Genomic DNA, 21,347 nt, shown 5'->3' with positions numbered 1-21,347 from the left:
GCTTTGTCCACCTTTTCAGTGCCTGCCGTGTCACCGAGTCAGGCAGGCATATTACTTTTATTTGATCAGTCATTCATTCATTGTTCCGTCATTTTGTGTGCGTTGCGGCGGGCCGCTCATCACCGGGCCTCAATTTCATATTGTTTGTTTGTCCAAAACATGTCATCTTTGGTCTCTAGGTGACTATCGAGAGTCTATTTCTCGAGAACATGCCCCCCTGTGTATATAGAAGTAGTCGGAACGGCCCGGCCAGCCGGTCTCAAGTTGTTTATCAGTCTCGCCGCCCGCATAAACTAACTGACCGTCGTACAACACTGACTAAGTTCACCCCCCCCCCCCCCCCCTCGGCCCACCGGCAGTTTCGAAGCACTGACCGGCAGTAGCTGGTGATCGAACTTTGGACTCCATGTTCCACTCAACCAAGAAATTTGCAGGATCGCAAAACTTCAACTGAGTTCCTCAAGTCACGTTCATGTTGTCGCGTCCACTCGGTGCACGTTTTGAATAAATCGAATTTTGGGGATACAATCAGTTGTGGGAATTTCACAACGAATTTGCTTCACTTGCACAAATCTGACATGCATTTCTTGACTGTTTATAGTCGAGAAAGAGCCCATGGTGACTGCCGGTTCCCGAGCCTGGGATCTTTGTATCCGACTTGTCGGTTCCCTAGCCACTCCATTGTTGTTGTTTTTATACCCTACTTTCATTTTTGTATATTTGACGAGCTCATCACGGAAGGTTACAGCGCGCATGCGTCAAGTGTTGATAGAACGGTACGGAAGATCCGGATTGTCGATTGCGAGTAAGTATTTTATGTTTGTGTCAAATTTGTGCTTTGCAAGACTCTTTTGGGCTTCATAATTCATACTTAACATATCAGTCTTCGAGATTATAGGAGGTTGGAAGTTCTCATTTGATTTAAGCGCTAAAGAAGTTGACAGTCGTCTGTGAGTGTGACCCATCAGTTCACTTCCGAGTTCGGCATTCTTGTCGTACAAGTGAGACAGTCACAGTACAGTATGATTCACCGTCCTCGGATGTGACGTTTGCTGGGCTTGTCAGTTGGACAATATTACCTTTATTGGAAAGGAATTTGTGTCTCATTGTTGTCTCGTGCAGGGTAGCTACGTAGAGGTATCAACCTTTGGTTTGAAATTTGAAAACGGTCAGAAATTTGAAACTGCTCTCTGCGTTTGTTTCCGCCCAGTTGGTGAGTGAGGAATGTTGCTCATTGGTCATTTGGGAGTGTCTGAGGGAGGAAAGTTTCACTGTTAACAGCATAGTTTTGGTTATTAATTGGATAATTTTTCAGGTGCATTAGCTGTCATTGTCGCGTTGTGTTCATGGTACATATATATATATATGAAAATAGGGGAAGATCGCCTAATAGTAATATGGACCACTTTTAGTTTCATGCTGATAACTAGTTTGTTTTCTTGCAAAGAAGTTTCATTTTGTGCTTGGTAGTTGTTCTTTCTTAAGTAAATCGTCAGGCCTAATTAGAGTGAATTAGCTTTGGTTAACATTCAGCAAAAGTTAAATTTTGTGCAAACAATTCGCAAATGGTCTATATTTGATAATGAGATGGGACGCGATAAAAGCCGTGAGGCTTATGGATACCAATCCAGTCCCTAACTACTACTACTATATTAGTTATTACTATTAGGTTCCTGGGCGCCTAATAACCCGTAAAGAGTTGTTAGCGAATCATTGTAAAATTACTAAAAAGCCCACTGTACTTAAAAATACCATAATACAACTTAACTGACTCAGTGTATGTGTCAGACTGATTCAAATGACAATGTGAATCAGATTTATTTGTTTTGGTTTTTGAGAAGACTATTTGAAGCACAACATAAAAAATGAAAACTAAAAAAATGTAAAACTAAAGAAACTTTACCAGGGATCGCGTTTACCGGTAATTTCCGGTATTTTACCGGTTAAGATTCGCCAATACCGGAAAAAAAAGTGGATGTCGGTCAGACGTACCGATTGTTATTTCATGGGTGAAAGTAGCCCGTCAATTGACTGAAATCCGTCAATCTGAAAATAAGTCTGACGGAAATTCCGTCAATCCGCAATTTTTATTAAAAAAAAAAAAAAAAAAAAAATTTTTTTTTTTTTTTTTTTTTTTTTTTTTTTTTTTTAAGCGGAACGCGTTTTTGAACTGCTATGCGGTAAACCCCGTAGGTGAGGTTTCTTCGCTTTCGGATTCGCTCTGCATCACGATAAAAAAAAAGTTCTCGCGTTTTGGCAGGCATTACGAAGTGGTGACATGATTTCTGCGGAAAACGCATGGACAGATCTTATTGATGCTGGTCTAGCCAACAAAGGCGATGGGACTGGTTGGAGTTCATGAAACTAAAACTGTGTGTGATAAGTTTGGTGCTTGAAACTCAAGTGCTTTTCCTTGAGAACTTTGCACTATAAGAGATGTTACTGCTTAGTTGCTACTTTGTGCAGTGCTACATCATGCTGTTTGCATGTGTGACATTCTGTTTCATCATTTATTTCAATGCCTGTCTGGCAATTTTTGCTTCTTATAATTAAATATTTCGAACTTTTATTTCAGTTGTTCAGTTGTTCAGTTTCTATTTCATTTAGTAATTGGCTGTTGTCAATGTTAATTGTTATCAATTGTGTCGTTGTGTTGGAAGATGCAAGTGTGAAAAGATACAAAAGAAAAATGATTACTTCTGTGAATTGTTTTGATTTTGTTTACCCTTTTTACCATATCATTAGAATCTGAAGGTATTTTTTTGACCTGCATGATAGTGACAAAAAGTGTATTTTTTTGCCAGGAAAGGCCACAAAATCACAATGTATAATGCAAAAATTCGTTTTCGGCCGGGGGGCGTTGCCCCCCTGGACCCCCTAACGGGGCCCTGCCCCGTACCCCGCCAGGGCCTGGGCGGCCCCTGGACCCCTGCCTCAAAAAATTTTCAGTCAATTTGATTTTCAGAGCTTTCACCCATGTTATTTGGTTTGACCGGTAAAAAAAAAAGTAGTAATTACAAAAATCGTTTGTCAGTACGAGGGGGAGAGAGAGAGAGACAGAGAGAGAGAGAGAGAGAGAGAGACTCAGACTCAGAACTTTATTACAAAAGGAGAGAGAGAGAGATTTGGATGGCTTGTTGTGACAGCGCTACAATGTTGCGATTATGTCTCCATTGATGACACTTGATGTCAAGGTGTCAAACATGATGTCAAAAATAACAAGGAGGCGAGCTCCGAAATGTCTTTCAGTACGATTGTGCCAGATCTAAAGTATTTGCTAGCAGATTATTTGAGCAATGTAGGTGGTCAGGGAGCGGAGAAATCGTTCTTGTCGCCGAGAAAAAGATCTACACACACAGACATCAGACATTTCGCGCCATTTCTTTCGGTTCCCGGTCCATCGTAAAATCTTTCAGTTTATGAGAAACTGAAAGACAATAAGGGACGGCGTCTAACTATAGCCGACATAGCATCATACCGGGAAATCACGTACTCACACCAGCTTAGATCTTTGTCTCCATACAGTTGATTATTGTGAGGCGAAAGTGAAACTGTAACAGTAAGTAACTAGTGAGTAAGTCTTCCAGTTGCGTGATTACTATTTGCTTTCCTATTTTATTTCGGAAGTCTCTCTCTCTCTCTCTCTCTCTCTCTCTCTCTCTCTCTCTCTCTCTCTCTCTCTCTCTCTCTCACAGGGGCTGCTGATGTGTCACTGTCAAGTTGTGCGACAGTTGCTTTGAGGGGGGAGGGGGGGGGGGGGAGAAAAAACGTCCGCATATCACTGACATTGATAAACATTGATTTAATGTATTGTAAGTCATTGTTTGTCTTTTACTGGTTGCCTTGGCAAGCTTACCGATTTTCGTGAGAGCCTTGTAGCCAGCTCATGACGTCATACCGGTTTGAAAAATACCTAGCGCGATCACTGACTTTACAAAAACAGAGGAAAAATAAATAAAAGCGCCAAATTTAGAGTGAACGCTGCCAGAAGTGTACAAAAGTGAAAAGTCCTAGCAGTTTTGTAGTTTGTGTGCCCCCAACTGTTTTGACACGTGCAAGCTAGATCCAGAGAGGGTAAATGTGAATAAAATTATTTTGAGTGTTTCGCACTGTTACTGTGTTAGTTTTTCAGAACCGGAAGTGGTCCATACTAGAAGCGGGTCCAGATTAGGCAACCTTCCCTTAGCTGTTGATAGTGATACATCCGCAGACTTCAGACATCTTCCATTGGTGCTAGCCTTACTTCTGCTTGTGTACAACTACGAGTTTAGAATTAACTAGGTAAACTACTGCTGCAAGAAAACCACAGTCACTACTTACTACTGTTGTACTTGTACCAGTGATGAAAGAACGCCCTTGGGACTAGCCAAAAGTGTCGGACATTACAGGTGGCCTGTCATTGGACTTGGAGACCTTATTTTGGTCAAGATAATAGACATGTGATGTATGCAGTGAGACTCGAAGACAACAGAAAGTGTACTTTCAGTGTCACTGAAAGTTTCATGATTTTGGGTTGTCCTCTCATCGGAAGTGCCTCACATTGCAAGTACAACTCAGTCAACTGAAATAGGACTACCAGAACACTTGTTTAATAATAGTGTAAGAGTAAGTTTGATTTGCCAGTTGGTTCGGGACTGCTTATTTGCTATTGGTAGCTTATTCGCAGCTAATCCCTACTTCTAAGGGTCGTTCACTATCCACCATCTGTGACCCGCTGGGTTGGGGTTGGTCGCCCCGCTACTGAATTGGAGTTAGCCTGGCCCCAGTGCTGGTGCATTTTGAAAATGGTGTTGTCCCTGACTTTTTGTAATGCAGTTCTTGTTCAGTGCTCGTTCGTTGAAAAGCTCCATGGGTGACAGGTCCCTGTGCTTTTCCAAAACGTTAAGTTATTTTGATTGAAAATAACTAGGAATTTGAGGAATAGTTCACTTCATTTCTTTCTCCGCCTCCTGTCTCTCCCTTATTCTCAATCTCAGGATATCATTATTGTCATTTAGCTGTATTATAGTTTATACTTTTGAGTTGACATTTACTAGGTATAGGTTTACTATTTAACACACATTTTTCATTGTTGTTTCAGACGTGTGAATCAAAACCATCAAAATGTCCAGCCGTAAAACCAAGCAGAAGACCACCAAGAAGCGCGCCCAGCGTGCGACTTCCAATGTCTTCGCCATGTTCGACCAGGCTCAGATCCAAGAGTTCAAGGAAGCCTTCAACATGATTGACCAGAACAGAGATGGCTTTATAGATAGGGAAGATCTGGGAGACATGCTGGCATCCCTAGGTGAGAGTTAGACTGTGGTTGTGCTTTGTAGTACAAGTAAGACTTAGATACGAACAATTGGTTAAGTTCCAGTTTAAGAATATACTTGAAACTGAATTATTTGCAGCAATGGGATCTGTATTGCATTTATGTTTCAAACTTGTGTTGCCCAATGAAGTCTTCAGTTTTGATGCTAATGTGACCATTTTCAATTAAAAAACAAGTCGCGTAAGGCGAAAATACAACATTTAGTCAAGTAGCTGTCGAACTCACAGAATGAAACTGAACGCAATGCAACGCAGCAAGACCGTATACTCGTAGCATCGTCAGTCCACCGCTCATGGCAAAGGCAGTGAAATTGACAAGAAGAGCGGGGTAGTAGTTGCGCTGAGAAGGATAGCACGCTTTTCTGTACCTCTCTTCGTTTTAACTTTCTGAGCGTGTTTTCAATCCAAACATATCATATCTATATATTTTTGGAATCGGGAACCGACAAGGAATAAGATGAAAGTGTTTTTAAATTGATTTCGAAAATTTAATTTTGATAATAATTTTTATATATTTAATTTTCAGAGCTTGTTTTTAATCCAAATATAACATATTTATATGTTTTTGGAATCAGCAAATGATGGAAAATAAGATGAACGTAAATTTGGATAGTTTTATAAATTTTTATTTTTTTTTACAATTTTCAGATTTTTAATGACCAAAGTCATTAATTAAATTTTAAGCCACCAAGCTGAAATGCAATACCGAAGTCCGGGCTTCGTCGAATATTACTTGACCAAAATTTCAACCAATTTGGTTAAAAAATGAGGGCGTGACAGTGCCGCCTCAACTTTCACGAAAAGCCGGATATGACGTCATCAAAGACATCTATCAAAAAAACGCACGCACGCACACACACACACACACACACACACACACACATACACCACGACCCTCGTCTCGATTCCCCCCTCTATGTTAAAACATTTAGTCATAACTTGACTAAATGTAAAAATAAGGAGATTTATATTCGTTATTTTCATTTTCAGTATATAACTGAAAGCACAGCCTTTTGTAAAATATCATAGTATATCCAATTCAAAACGACTTTTTAATTCTTTTCCTGTCAGGTAAGAACCCCACAGAAACTTACCTGGACGAGATGATCAACGCAGCCCCAGGTCCCATCAACTTCACAATGTTCCTCACCATGTTCGGCGAGAAGCTCAACGGCACAGACCCTGAGGATGTCATCAAGAACGCCTTCTCCTGCTTTGACGAGGATGGAAAAGGTGAGCGGATATGGAGGGATGTTTGAGCATTGTTTCCTATGACGGCTTACTAGTGCCAAAACCTGGGGTTACCCATTATCACGTGATAATTACTAATTAACGCTGTCAGTTACTGTTTTCACCTGTTAGTTACTCATTTTCACGGGAAAATTACTAATTTTTAGTTTTGGCACTAGCAATCCGTCAGGAAGTGAGCCAAAACTAAAAATTAGTAATTAACAGGTGAAAGTTAGTAATTATTCCAGGAAAATTAGTAATAAACACGTGAAAATGGTAATTATCAAGGGAAAATTAGTAATTTTCCCTTGATAATTACAATTATGAGGTTTTGGCACTAGTAAGCCGTCATAGTTTCCCTTGAAAACGTAAAGGCCCTCTCGTGCAAAAAACACAAGTGTACGTGGGATTTGCTCAGGGTCCCGCAGTGGGGCACTGCGGTTATGAAATTAAAAGCCCCTCCTGTTTTTGGAACCGCAGGAGCTTTCTAGTTTGCTGTTAGGTAGATTTTTGGTTCCTCTTTCCTGTCATGCTCTCTTTTTCTTCATGAATTCTTTTCTTTTTTCTGCCTTCTTGCTCATTCACCTGTATTTTTTCCAAAAATCTCTTCTCTTGCCGCTTGTCTCGCGATTCATGTATAGTTTAATCTGTTAGTGTTCTGATGTAAGTCCAGCAGTAGATAGGTTAAGCCTATTTTAACATACTGGAAACTGGTAATCTTCCAGTAGGTATTAATTTAGTTTTACTAAAGCCTGCTGGGACACAAGTAATGGGTTAGTGCATTTTGTAAACAGGAATCGCTTGACAAGTGGCCCCCTTCATCCCCCCCTTCCTCGTCCTGATATGGCTCTGCGTAGTCGGCTGGACGTTAAGCAACAAATAAACAAACAAAATTTGCTCAGGGTGGGAAAGGACAATGATACAGTGTTAAATCTATTTTAAGATGTTCAATTATTTAAATTTTATGTATGTCTGAAAAGAGATGGAGTTTTAAAATGGAGGTAATTTTACCGACAATGTTAAAAGTCGGAGAAAATTCATTCTTGATGCAGAGCGAGATTGGAGGGTCTTAAACCAAAGTTTTTACTTACACAGTTATGTTGAAATCGGTAGAGCCAGTGGTATGGTACAACAGTGAATTGTCTTAAAAATGGAGAACAGAAGAGTGGAAATTAATTTTGCAGATTGTCTCGAACACTTTTTGGACCCATCATGAACTCAGGTCAAACATGAGTTACTTCCCTTCGGGTCTCATTCTATCGATGTAAACTGGCGATAGTTTTTGGACCGTGGTGCGTTTTTGCGCTAGACCTAACTTTTAAAATCTAAATAATAAATTGACAGCTTGTTACACAAACATTCTTTAATCATAAAAGAATTCTTTTTTCATCAAGACAAGATCAGTACAATTCGAAGTTGTGAAAGTTTGAAAAAAGAAAAGCCCGGAAGCAGGGTCACGCAAGGGTCGTAGCAGACACGGTTTATGCATATCGCCGTTCCTCTCAACAGTCAAAAGCCATCGCTAGAGTTCTTGTGAACCACAGCCGTTTGTTTCGTGCATAAAAACGTGCTATTGTAAATAAGCTCACATCGAGTCGCATTCAAATGACTAACTGACGACTACATTGTGAAAAAGGGAAACTGGATCACACGGGTTCACAATGGCTCAGGGGTAAGATAAACCACGCAAAAATAAATTCTTTGAAAATTGTTCGCTCTTTACGGAGGGCACCTAGGATGTTCTCAATCGGTGAGTGTTTAAATGAAAGGGTGTTTGTACTGTGTGTAAAAGCCTGACCGTATCTGTGATGGTTTACGGGAGGCTTACTGTGCCTTTAAGTATTACTTCAACAGTTTGTAGCTCACTCTCCTACCATGCTTAAGTAATACGTACTTAAGGTGAATGGCATCTGTTTTAATTCTTCTTCTAATGTTAGCTACTTTAGAAAAGACGGTTGTTAATGAAAAAAGGGCGCATTTTAAGCTTTTGGCATTCCTTTCTTATAATAGTGTCCTTCCATGAAGTGTTATTGTCTCCCTTTCTCAGATTGTTGCTGAAATATAAAGACTTCTGCATAACTGTATTTATGGAACTGCATGAAATGCATTTTTCCCACCCACACTTTCTTCTTTGAGCGTGTGATTGAGCACCTGGTCAAGAGAAACAAATTTGTAGGGCAGGTCAGACTTGAATTTGATCTCTGTTCTTAAATGTGGAGGTATGTGCTGCCAAGTTCCTTAATGAGAAAAAAAATCTTTCAGCGCTGATGAAGTATTGAACTCATAACCTAAGACACAACGGCACAATGTACATGTACTGGCCTCCAGGCCAAGCCAGTACCCCTGATGAATCAGTCACTCTGAAAACTGCAACAAATTAACTTCCAGCGTCGCTAGTTATGGGTCGAAGGCATGGCACGAGACATAGCAGAGCAACGTACCAGCCTTCCAGTCCAAGCCAGTATCCCTGATGTGTGACCGTCTTACACAAGATCAGTCAGATGAGTTCATTGTCTTATGTGACATCAGAGGGTAGTTGTGGTGGTTGCAGGGTTTAGTGAGCTTTGCTTGGTGTGTGTGCAGGTCACATCCAGGAGGATCGGTTGAGAGAACTCCTCACAACAATGGGTGACCGATTCACAGATGAGGAGGTAAGTGGTTATATTTCACCATCTCTGATGTTTGTGTGTTTTTGACTCTTTCAAGCTTGACGACAACTCTCTCTCTCTCTCTTTCTCTCTTTCTCTCTCTCTCTCTCTCTCTCTCTCTCTCTTGTCTTGGTGAGCCGGCCATGCTTTGACACCTGCCCAGCTGACGTATCCCTCACTGACCCATTTTGTTGAACTCTTCCCAACTGTGCCTTTGTGAAAAATTTGAAAAGACATCAAACAATCGGACTATGAAAAATAACATAGCATTCCAGGCTATTCGGTTCTGTGTATATGCTATTGTTATCCCGTTTCGCTCTTATTTTCTCTCTCTCTCTCTCTCTTTCCCTCATCATCTGCTAGCTTTTCGCCCAATTTGACGTGAACAAAGTTTGGTTGAATAATTTGTGTGTTCATTTGTTTCGTTCAGGGTTAGTCACTAACCCTAACCCCTTACCCTTTGTAAAACTTGGACTTTTTTTTATGGTGTACCCTTAATTTTAGGCCTGATGATGTTGATCAACCTGTTCGTTTGTTCTGGGTGTGTGTTTGTATTTCATTGTTTGTATGTTCATTAGCTTGTTTTTAAACATCCATTCTGTGTGTTTTAAGGTGGATGAGATGTTCAGAGATGCGCCGATCAAGCGAGGCAACTTTGACTACAATGAGTTCACAAAAATCCTCAAGTATGGCAAGAAAGAAGCAGATGACGCATAGTTTTACCAGATCTGGGACTCATTGCTATGTTTTCTACCGTTCCTCTCAAGTTTGTGTCTGCTGCTGCAGCTTCTACCTTACTTAAATGTAATCGTTATGCAAAATAAGTGTCTTTCACTGGGGAAGGGCTCCTTTGAGTCAATGTAGTGGGCATTAACTTTAGGAAAAAATTGCATGCTCATAATGTTTGTGGTATGACTAGCTGAAATTTGTCCATTTGCAAAAGCTGTCGTAATTCCTGGAAACTGAAAGCAGAGAGAACAAATTTTACCCAAAAAGTTTGTTTTTTCTTGAATGTTCTGATGATTGTTTTTGTTATGGGACATTCCAGTTTTGGGTCTAAGATCCTGGCTACTACAAAATGGGTGTTTTTTGAATGCCACGTGTTAAATTCTTTATTAATCCTGGGACCATTTTGTTTGCCTATATTATACTGTTTGGGTTTGCTTTTCCTCAAGTCTGCTTTTGCTGTTTGAACTAACAGATCCAGTTGTGGTGAGCCTGTTTAGAACAGTGCTCTGTATCTATCATGAATGTATATTGTTTCTAATAAATAATGAATTTGTCAATGCTTTAAATTTCTCCACGACCAACAAACGGTAAAGTGTATACCTGACCAAATGTGTGGACCAACTACACAAGTTGACCTTGTTCAAATTGTTGTGTACTGGTATTTAACAGTGTATTTCTATAATCATTTTGTACTCTTTCACTCGTCAGCTCTTACCATCTTATTTATGTCAGCAGCTGTTACCCATGAGAATGCTGTCATGATCTCTCTCTCTCTCTCTCTCTCTCTCTCTCTCTCTCTCTCTCTCTCTCTCTCTCTCTCTCTCTCTCTCTCTCTCTCTCTCTCTCTCTCTCTCTCTCTCTCTCTCTCTTACATACACACATTCACTCACAGTCACACTCATGCTTTTTTTCCACAGCTAAAAATTTTCTCAGCCCCGCATAGTGTTCAAGATGGCGTCACTTTCAGATCGTATTTGCCTATTGTATTCTTTGTTTAACTTAACATTCCCATATTCCCACCATCGGCTATGCCCTTTCTTCCAATGATGAAACATGTCTGCTCGAATGCCTAGAGGACGCACAACCTTAGCTAGCAACATTTCAGGAAGTAGTTGTTTAGACCCGAATTTTTCCTTTCTTCACATGAGCATAACTGACTGTTGGTGCTGTTTATATTACTCCAAGTGTTTTTAACAAGTGTTTCCAAATCAAAATTATTTGTGAAGCTGTTTAAAGATATGTAGAGGAAAATTATTATTTAAAGACACATTCGCATTATCAGAAATGGTTTTGGTACTTTCATTTGTCAACCTATTCAACAAACATTGATTGGAGATAAAAAAATAAAAAATAAAAAAACTGCCATCGACTCATCTTCAAATCTGTTGCTGTTGGGTCTTTTGTGTACCCAAAAGAAGCAGGTTTTGTGCATTTACTCATGTTATTATATAAACTGCAAATAAACATCTTATAAAATGAATGTCTGTGTGTGTGTAATGAGTCGGTGTGTGTTTGTGAACCCTGCTTGTTGGTTGTCTCAGGGCACTTGGAGAAATCGTCACAAAAAGTTATTGATTTCACAGGATGCAACATTTAAGTAAAATCAGTTTATGTGCAGTTCAGCCTGGATAATTGTTCTGAAGGGACCTGACCAGTGTTAACCTACCTTGGTGTGTAAGTTCAGGCACATTTGGCGCATAAAAATGATCACAATAATAATAATAATAATTTCTACCCTCTTTGATATACAGTAGATTAGTATTCTTTTTAACTCTCTAATCTTATCACTCCTTTTGATCAGCGGTGGTCATGCCAATAACTTCTTTCAGTAAATTGTCAAATCCCTTAATCGTATGTGGTTATTGTGGTGGTGAAATGAATACAGTGCTAACACTCACTTTTGTATACTCCCCTCCCCCAGGTGTTGTCCTTGAATTTCAAGACAGATGCGCGCACACAAGTCTCTCTCTCTATCCCTCCCTAACTCGCACACGCACACACACACACACATACTCACGCTCACTCAAAAAGGAAACGGAAGCTCAACAGTCGCTACGTTCTGGTGACGGCCCCTTTAAATTTCGCCCATTTGCGCTTTGTGGCACTGAATTCACTTTAATTACTGATTCGATAATTGCGAGAGTGCCCGGACTTAACAGAAAGCATCCTGTTTCTTTTAAATTAGAGTACAATGTTAGGTAATGAGTCATTTATTTTCGTCCTTGAACATTCACCAAAATACTACCGCAACAACCACTTTAACTACAAGTCTCAGTGGGGAAAAGTTGTCCTAAAAACTTGAATTGGGAAAAATTGGTCCTAATTCAGTGCTCGTCTGTCTGATGGTACGAGTGTAGTGAAAGCAAAATTCGACCTGTATTGATAAAACAGGATCTAGTAAAAGAAATGGGGGAGCGAGTATGAAGGTATACTGCGTTTCCCGACTCTCGGTGAAATTCTGGATTTACAACACAAGGGACACTTTCATATCACTGCAAGACAATTTTTAGTTCAAGAAGTATGTTACTTTTGATTTTTGTTCTCTTTCATTTTCATTACTTCGTATTGTCTCTCCATGGCTCCGACATTAGGGTCGCTTCCTCCCAGCGGAAAGCTAGCTGCAACAGAGGCGCACTACGCTACTTTGGTGTGTGCGTGATCAGGTGAAATCAGCAATCTGCACTTTTGACAGAATGACCGATATCTTCTATGTGCTACAGCGGTGACACGGGGGTGGGACAAGAATACCTTCTCCAAGTCTGCACACAATAAACATTACATTTCTCTTCCTTTACGATAAACCCAAAACAGAGCCTTAATGACATATTTATGACGTAGTGTGTAGCCTTGTGTTCACATGCTTTCCACAAAACAGACGTCATCAAAGGTCTGAAAGGGAACACAAAAACTGATCTTTTGTCCCAGAAAAAGTTAACTTTTCCGACTGTACTGGTCATCTTCCCCGTCCTCTTTAACTTTTCCTTTAATGGTTATTGGAAAAGGTCAGTAGCTTAACCGCAAATGAATTTTACTGCTCGGCAAACGCACGGGGCTTTTATTTCAATGTTGTCTACCTTCTCAGTAATGAGCGACGGAAGGTTCCAAATAGGGCCTACTGATGATTCACGGGCAAGCACCTTTTCGCCTATATTAGTCTGTCTTTCTGTCTGCCTGTCTGTGGTTCACTTTTGCGCCTATCGAAAACATGTATAATGCACAGATTACAGTTTTAACAACACAGTCGTCTATCTGTCTGTTTGTCTATCCGTCCGTCCGTCTGTCTGTCTATGTTTTTGATATGATTCCGGAAACTTGCACAGATGCCGGGCTCAGGCTCTGTCGGTCCTTCTGTCTCACTTTCTGTCACCGTCTCTCTTTCTCTCGCTCGTGTTGGTGCGCGCGCGTGTGTGTGTGTGTGTGTGTGTGTGCCGATAGAGAGAGCGAGAATTTTTCCTTCAATAGTTTCATTTGGGTGAGTATATACTTCGTTGACGTTGTTCTGTCGATTTTTTTTGCCGTTCTGTACTACTCGTCATAACTTGTTTTTTTTTTTAACTAGGCAGTGCAGATCTTGTTGATGAGGCCGTTCATTGTAAAACCCGTTATATGATTGGACAGATCATCTATTCCCCGACCACTTTCAATAAACATATATTGATTTTACATAAGGCAGTGCCTGTATTGTGCAGTCTACAACACAAGAGACCCCCAGAAATAAATTTCACAAAAGCAAGGTTCCCGCTTTAAAATCGACCCCCCCAAAAAATAAAAAAATATTATTACCAATTGGTTTAAGCGTGTTTTTATTAATTTCTTGTATACATGTTATATACAGTAACAACATTAAGAACGTTAACAAGCAGACTGCTTATATTATTACCAATTCAGTGCCCCATATGGCTTTCTGACCAATCAGGACGGATTCTAGGTGACCCTATAAATGTTATAACGTTCAGGCAGGGACCCGTTTTGTTTATCAAGCTAAAAATTAACAAGACAAAGTAAAAATGTAATTCAACAATATCAGCGTGATTTATTCTAAAGAATGACACTTCAAATGCTTCAAAAAAAACAAACCAAGATGGCGGATGAGTAGGGACGTCTGTTGTTTGCTCTCGCAAGAAAATGTGAATTGTGTTGAGTTGCAGTGCAATGTGGTGTTGTGTTGGCGTGTGGTAGGCATGTGAAGGTGTCTGGACTATACTTTTTCATATGTGTGCTGTCTGCGTTGCCAGGTTGGTGTGATAATGGCCATTCTTTGGTATTAACGGTGTGTTTTACCTTCATATCGGACTGTGTTATCGGCATCGTATTCGTATTCGTGTTGAACATGCATTGCACGTGCTAGTGTTTATGACGCTTGAGACACACCCTTGCGTTGCGCTGTTATTTGTGGCACAGGCGCAGGGAAAAAGTATTTTGAAGTTGTAGGTCTACATTGAGTGATACTTGTTGAACCGGACTTTACCAAGCTGTCAATGTCGAAGCGGCTTGCTTCGCCCCTTCAAGACCCCGAGAAGCGAGTCTGTCCCAGTGATAGCTTCAGTGATCCGGACCCTGACGAGACGATCATCACCGGCACCCCCGACATGGCGTCCAGCACACCCAATCCCAAGGGCAAGGCCAATCAGGAGGAGCAGCGGCTGAAGGAGAAGCTCCAGACCTTCCTGAGCGATCCAGACCTCGTGAAGGCCCTCTCGACAGCAGTTGCAGCACAGGTGATCAGCGAGTTCCGCAAGGAGCTAGGCGAGCTGAAGGCGGAGGTGGCGCGCTACAGGGGTGAGCTGGAGAAGCGGGACGACGAGATCGACCAGCTTCGGGACAAGGTTGACGACCTCGAGCAATACAGCAGGAGGAACTGTATCCGCATCAACAATGTCCCGGAGCTGGACGGCGAGGATACTGATAGCGTCATCAAGGCTGTCGGCAAGGCGGTAGGCGTCGAGCTCACCGACGCCATGCTCGACAGGAGTCACCGAGTTGGGAGGAGACCGGGACCAGGTGACACTTACAGCAGAGCCATTATTTGTAAGTTCGCCTCCTACAGGTTCAAGTCAGCTCTGATGAGGAGCAAGAAAACCTTAGCCAAGACCGATGCTAAGAAGATCCTCCCCGACCGCGCATGGGCTGCAGCTAGGACGCCGACCCAAGTCTTCATCAACGACGATCTAACTCAGGTGCGTTCTGAGCTTGCTGCCAAGGCAAGAAAGTTGAAGAAAGACAAGAAATTCGAGGAGACGTGGGTACGGGATGGGACAATTTTTGTGAAGCGCGGTAGTGCAGTCACCAGAGTGACCACCATGCGCAACCTGCTCGCTTTGATATAGGCAACCTAGATGCATTGTCTCAAGTTTCCTCACATAGTGCGATGCATTGTTTAGAATATGTATAGTGACTAAACGAGTATCCACAATATAGCCTATATACAATATATATATATAATATACAACATGCAGTATTGCATATTAAATATTCTGCGCTTCTATGTACTATGTACTATGTACTACACACTATGTTGATGATGGTTTCATGAGTATAGTTAAGCCATGGTATGCACATCTTATGATAAGTTTAAACATTTATAAAACATGCAGTGAAAAACAAACAAACATCCTGCGCCACTTTGTACTCTTTTGATAATGGCTCAATGTGTACAATTGAGTTGTGGTATGCACACAATAGCGTACCATAAAAAATACTATGTCATATATCTCAAGTACATTGTACCTGATTCGATGATAAAAACAAAATGATGATAAAATCATGTACCTATGAACATGTACCCGTTGCACCCGTTGTGTCAAACAACTTTGCCTTTGCTCACTCGGCGCCTCGTTTCCTTTTGCCACCAGCTATTTGTGCACGTTTTCGCACGAGGACTGTTCACGTATTTTCACGTGTCTTTTAAGCTGGTCTGCGTGTCTCTTCAGGTGTGCCACGCCTGCCCTAGTTTGTGCACGTATTAAAAGACCACAGGCCAAACGACAAAATTTAATGCGGTCAGCATTTTACCCTTTGTCTTGCATGTGAACATTAAATGTTGTTCAAGAGAGCAAGTGGCAGTACTTTCTCTTCTATTATCTCTGGTTGTTTTAGTTATTTTTTTAGTTATTTTTGAAATAGTTACCCTTGATTGATACCTTAGTTTACCCTATATTTTACATTAACACGCGAGACTGCGTGTCTAAATATTTTGTTTTCGATTGTTTTTGATTGTTGACTTTAACTGTCGACGTTGTTGATTGTGTGTCTGTTTGATTGGAAGTCATTGTATGCGTGTGTGTGCGAGTGAGTGTGCGAGCGCGTGTGAGTACTGTTGTTAGTTTAGCATTGGTTTTTTTGTTTGTTGTTTTTTGTTGGTTTTGTTTTCACTTTTATTGTTACATGTTTGTCTACCATAATTTACCATTATTATTTTGACATTATTTCAAATTTGTTATATTAAAATCGTCCGCCAAATTTCATTTGCTTTTAAGAGTACGCTCATAAGCTTAGCTTGTTGTGCTCCATGTTCCTTATTTCATGTATGCGGTAATATTACCAATGGAATTTACTGAATAAACTTGTTTAAACCAAATGCTGTCAGGTAATACTCTCTTTATCTAAAAAAAATTCCGAAAAGCGAGTTTTGTCGGTGGGTGCGTAACGGAACAGCAAGGCACCGCCCATCGTCTGAGTGTGCAATGCCGACCGCTCACTTGAAATCTAAATGATCAAAGTTCGGAAAAAATTAATCAAACGGTGAAATTGCGCCACTCGCTTTACATCAAATGTATCTTTACGTCATTTCCCATCCGTCTGGAGTCGGTTCTAAATCTGTCGCTCTCTGTTCAACGAGAAAAAGCGAAGCAACCGAAACGCATGTTCAACATGGTTTATCTTGTGAGATTGTTGTTAAGCATTTGACCTGTGAATATTCATCACGTCAGGTGTGTTAATCTGATTGGCTGACTCAGGTCACGAGAATTCTTTGACTGACAGGCATAATCAGGTAGAAGCGCTCAAGTTCACATTGCGGCTGTTCTGTCTAATTCGCGGGGTTGCTTCGAAATTTCTTTTGGTCGAATTAAACGGTAATAAAACCGTTATCTATATATATCTATATACGGCTTGTGTGTGTCTGTCTGTCTGTCTGTGTGTTCACGATTCACGGCCAAAGTTCTCGATGGATCTGCTTCAAATTTGGTGGGCATATTCAGGTAGACCCCTGATACAATCGTGGAAAATTTTGAACACGTGCGTGCTCTCAGCGCGCAGCGCTGAACCGATTTTGGTTTTTCTGTACATCCATTCCCAGTAACTCTTCCTTATCTTCTCCAGTGTTTTGCGCGTTTATCTCTCTTCTTTCGTACGGTGCGCCGGCGAAGCCGGCGTACACCCGGCGAAGCCGGCGTACACCCGGCGAAGCCGGGTATTCGGCTCTACTTCTTCCCGGCGAAGCGGGTATTCATCTAGTTTCTAATATGCTGACTGTTAGCAAATGATAACAGACATGTCTCACAAACGATATCAGCATTCGCCTAAAAGGCTCATGCTTGATATCTTTTTTCTCGACATGTCTTGTTATCATTTGCTAACAGTCAGCATATTAGAAATAACTCATATGGTAGGGGAATAGATGGCCTTTCAACGGGTTTTTAAATAAACGGTCTCATCACAAAGATCTGCACTCCAACGTGCCCAGTTGTTTTTCTTATATATTTTTTCGTGTTTTTTTCTTAATTATTTCCGGTCTGGATCCGTAATAAAGCCTTCATCAGCAGCACAAAAAATAGTCCATCGTCTTTTTTTTGTGTGCGGACTATGACGTCATAGCTGTGCCAGAAGACCGCCATTACACACAAAAAACCCGGTGTCTTTTCGTCCCGCAATTTTCTTCCCATTCTTTTTCTAATTCTTCTGGGAAAAGGAAGATGGAATTCAATAATGTCATTTTGCCCTGGAACTAAAGCGCTCAACTAGCGGAATGACATGGGTTTTCCAGATCAGGTCAAATGCGGAGATCAAAGATATGATATTAAAAAATGAAAACACGGTCGTGTAATTTAAACGATAGCAAAAAAAAAAAAAACCCACACACACACACACACACACACACGCACGCCTCCCCCTCCCCCTTACACACACACACACACAGGCCTTTGGCATTTTCACCATCACCAACCCGCCTAGCATGGAACATATTTTAGGAACAAAACCGCCAGGCTGGAAAGAATCGAAGCAAAGAGAAGCAGGATACCTTTAACGACGCTGACAATGCCTTACAATTGTATCTTTGGCAGAAATATATCACGCTGATCACTCAAGGTGTACATGTAAAAGGAGATGACCGGAAGATGTCTTTATAGACATCATTAAAGCTGTGGTCTATTTATGACTTTCCGGGGCTACGAGGTTGAAAAATAGGGATAAAATCATGTACAGCAAACGCTACCCGAAACCCCATCTATACGGCGTGTATGACCTTGAGAGCTTCAGTCAACGCTTGAATTTTGCAGTGGTAACATCCGGTTTGCTCTCTCAGAGCTGAGCATATTTGTCGAGAAGGATCGAGCAGAAAAAATAAACGACTTGGCAGGGATTCGAACTCAAGGCCTCGGGGCCTCGAAATGTCGGGGCCGATGTCTTAACCGCTAGGCCACTTCACCAGTGTTTTCAAAGATAAAAAAATTGATAATTTTATATCATTCTACGCTTGAATTACCATTCATGCGTTGCAAAAACGTAAACATTGCTATTAAAATTTGCCTTTATTTGCAAACATGTTTCACGGAATCGCAGTACATGTTTACAAAGTCATCTTACACGACATTCGCGCCATGCAAATAGCTGCGATATCTCTATTTACAACTGCGACATGCAAGAAAAATGACAAGAACAGTAATTGAATCTCTCCAAAGCTCTGTGCAGTTGAAAACAGACATCTAAGAAATAGTTATAAATGTATTCACTTCTGAACAATGGGCGGATAGAGATATAAATCATGCTGCTTCAAGAATAACATAACATGAGTTCATATCAATGTTTTTCCTTCTTTTTCTCGATTGGCGCAGTAGCCTGGTGGTTAGGACATGAGACACGAAGTCTCGAGGTCGAGAGTTCGAAACTTCGCCGGGGCGTTTATTTTTTCCCTTTGATCTCTCTTGAAGATAAAATATGATCAGTCTTGAGAGAGCAAACCGGATGTTATCCCTGCAAAATTCAAGCGTTGACTGAAGCTCTCAAGGTCATACACGCCGTATAGGTGGGGTTTCGGGTAGCGTTTGCTGTACAGAATTCTGTACATGATTGTTTCCCTATTTTTCAACCTCGTAGCCCCGGAAAGTCATAAATAGACCACAGCTTTAAGGGCCCGGTCCTTTTTTAGCTTGTACCGGATTTTGACCATCCGCCAGACCTCGCCAGGCTTTCACAAGGCCACGCCTCCACATACACATGACTACTTCTTCGGTACTGGTCAAGATTGATGGTCACGCTGTAAGAAATTATACAACTATTTTCAGACATTGTTGTTTACAGTATTATTCCAAAACATGTAATGATCAGGCTATATATAAGTTGGGTTGGTTTGAAACCGACATGATTTTGTTTTGGGCAAAAAAAATACAAGAAACTGGTGAAAATGAGCCCAAAATGGTGGCAGAACGTATACCAACAATCAACATAATGGCTGCTTCTTGTGCACACTTTTGTTTATTAGTATTAATCTCTTTTGATGCTAATTGTGCACGTTTGTCGGATGTCGGCAGTTTTCTTAACTATCACACAGGTTCGCTGAGCCAGTTAAAGCTTTAGTCACTGAGCGGTCTGATAAGGGTCTGGGTGGCCGAGTGGTAAACGCACTTGCCTCGGAAGCGAGAGGTTGCGAGTTCGACCCTGGGTCAGGGCGTTAGCAATTTTCTCCCCCCCCCCCCCCCTTTCCTAACCTAGGTGGTGGGTTCAAGTGCTAGTCTTTCGGATGAGACGAAAAACCGAGGTCCCTTCGTGTACACTACATTGGGGTGTGCACGTTAAAGATCCCACGATTGACAAAAGGGTCTTTCCTGGCAAAATTGAATAGGCATAGATAAAAATGTCCACCAAATACCCGTGTGACTTGGAATAAAGGCCGTGAAAGGTGAATGCTCGCCCTAATAGGCTTGAGGTTTGCTGTCCGATGTGAATGCGTGATATATTGTGTAAAAAATTCCATCTCACACGGCAAAAATTAATATGTAAAGCGCTTAGAGAACGTTAAGCGCTATATAAATCTCCCCATACAATACAATAAAAAAAAATATATCTGTACATCTTTTCATTGCAGAAATTCAACCGGCGCTATGTCTCACATAATTTTTTTTACCAAACGCGCAAGGTTTTCAATATACCTTGATAAAAATTAACTCCTATGTCAATCTGCGGAATAAATGAGCAAAAACACCTTGCTGTGCACAGGAAGCAATTACCAGGCTGTTGAATTTTGACATGATGTGTCTAAGTTGCTGGATGCTCTTCAGGGGCGGATCAGTTGCTTTGTAAGGGGGGGGGGGGGGGGGCACTTTGAATCGAAAGTGAATGTAATGGGCGCGAAGCGCCCGAATTTGCTAGGGGGGTCCGGGGGCATGCCCCCCCGGAAAAAAAATTTGCCCAAAGAAGCAAAATGGTGCCATCTGGTGCCATTTGAACTTAGAAATGGTCATAGAATCAGCATAGAAAAATCTTTTTTTTTTCTTCTTCTTTTTTTTCTTCTTTTTTTTTCGGGGGGGGGGGGGCACGTGCCCCCTGTGCCCCCCCCCCCCTCGTCCGCCCCTGCTCTTATTCCATGTAATAGCCTGGACAGATGTGTGCTGATCATTTAATAATGTTTGTGATGAGGTAATGCTTACTGATTTATTTATTTTATTAATTGATCGATGTTTAAACTAATTATTTCTTGATTTATCATTTGTTTATCTATTGATTTTTTTTTTATTGATCTACACTGATGTAAAACTTTTCACTTATTTTAATGTCAGAGCAATGTTCCCTTTAAACTTCCTCTTCCTCGAAGAAAATAAAAACAAAAACGGCGGAAACTCAAACTTTAATGCCTCATCACCCAATTAAGTTTTTTCGTCTCCAGAAATCCATGATGGTAAAAGCCGGTAGAACAGCGACAGCAACAAGTACGATCAACACGGCCAAAACAAATAAGAAAAAAACCGTGACAGTGACTGAAACTAATCTCATCATCACAGCATTTCGTCTCAAGAACACCATACATGAGGGTAAAAACCTGAACAACGACAGCAACATCTACGACCCAACACACTTAAGAAAAATAAGAAAAAATGACGGTGACTTAAGCTTTAACACTGTTCAACCAAAGCTCGTTAATCCCAAGAAACTCACTAAGTGTAAAACAAAAAACAAAAAAGGTAGAGCATCGGCGGCAACATCCACAACCAA

General features: G+C 41.0%; 1 protein-coding gene across 2 annotated transcripts; it reads left to right on the top strand.

The window, feature by feature from the left end:
- The first annotated feature begins 676 nt into the window (after positions 1-676).
- Positions 677-11,400, top strand: LOC138966728 (myosin regulatory light chain 12B-like). 2 transcript variants are annotated; one of them, XM_070339050.1, is made up of 5 exons: positions 677-805; positions 5,081-5,287; positions 6,385-6,546; positions 9,127-9,194; positions 9,804-11,400. In XM_070339050.1, the coding sequence occupies exons 2-5, from the start codon at positions 5,104-5,106 to the stop codon at positions 9,906-9,908; spliced, it is 519 nt and encodes a 172-aa protein (XP_070195151.1). In that variant the 5' UTR covers positions 677-805; positions 5,081-5,103; the 3' UTR covers positions 9,909-11,400. The 2 variants fall into 2 exon arrangements, with proteins under 2 accessions (XP_070195151.1, XP_070195152.1); XM_070339051.1 differs by lacking the exon at positions 677-805 and adding an exon at positions 1,056-1,213.
- The last annotated feature ends 9,947 nt before the right edge of the window (positions 11,401-21,347 follow it).

This window comes from Littorina saxatilis, linkage group LG5 (genome assembly GCF_037325665.1).
Source record: "Littorina saxatilis isolate snail1 linkage group LG5, US_GU_Lsax_2.0, whole genome shotgun sequence".
NCBI classification, from domain to species: domain Eukaryota; kingdom Metazoa; phylum Mollusca; class Gastropoda; order Littorinimorpha; family Littorinidae; genus Littorina; species Littorina saxatilis.
Note: the sequence above shows the minus strand (reverse complement) of the source record. Positions and strands in the feature narration are given on the sequence as shown.

Excerpts from the sequence above, each read along its gene's own strand:
- LOC138966728 (XM_070339050.1), top strand. The coding sequence starts at position 5,104 with ATGTCCAGCCGTAAAACCAAGCAGAAGACCACCAAGAAGCGCGCCCAG. Across the intron at positions 5,288-6,384 it reads AGACATGCTGGCATCCCTAG|GTAAGAACCCCACAGAAACT; the intron begins GTGAGAGTTAGA and ends TTTTCCTGTCAG. Across the intron at positions 6,547-9,126 it reads CTTTGACGAGGATGGAAAAG|GTCACATCCAGGAGGATCGG; the intron begins GTGAGCGGATAT and ends GTGTGTGTGCAG.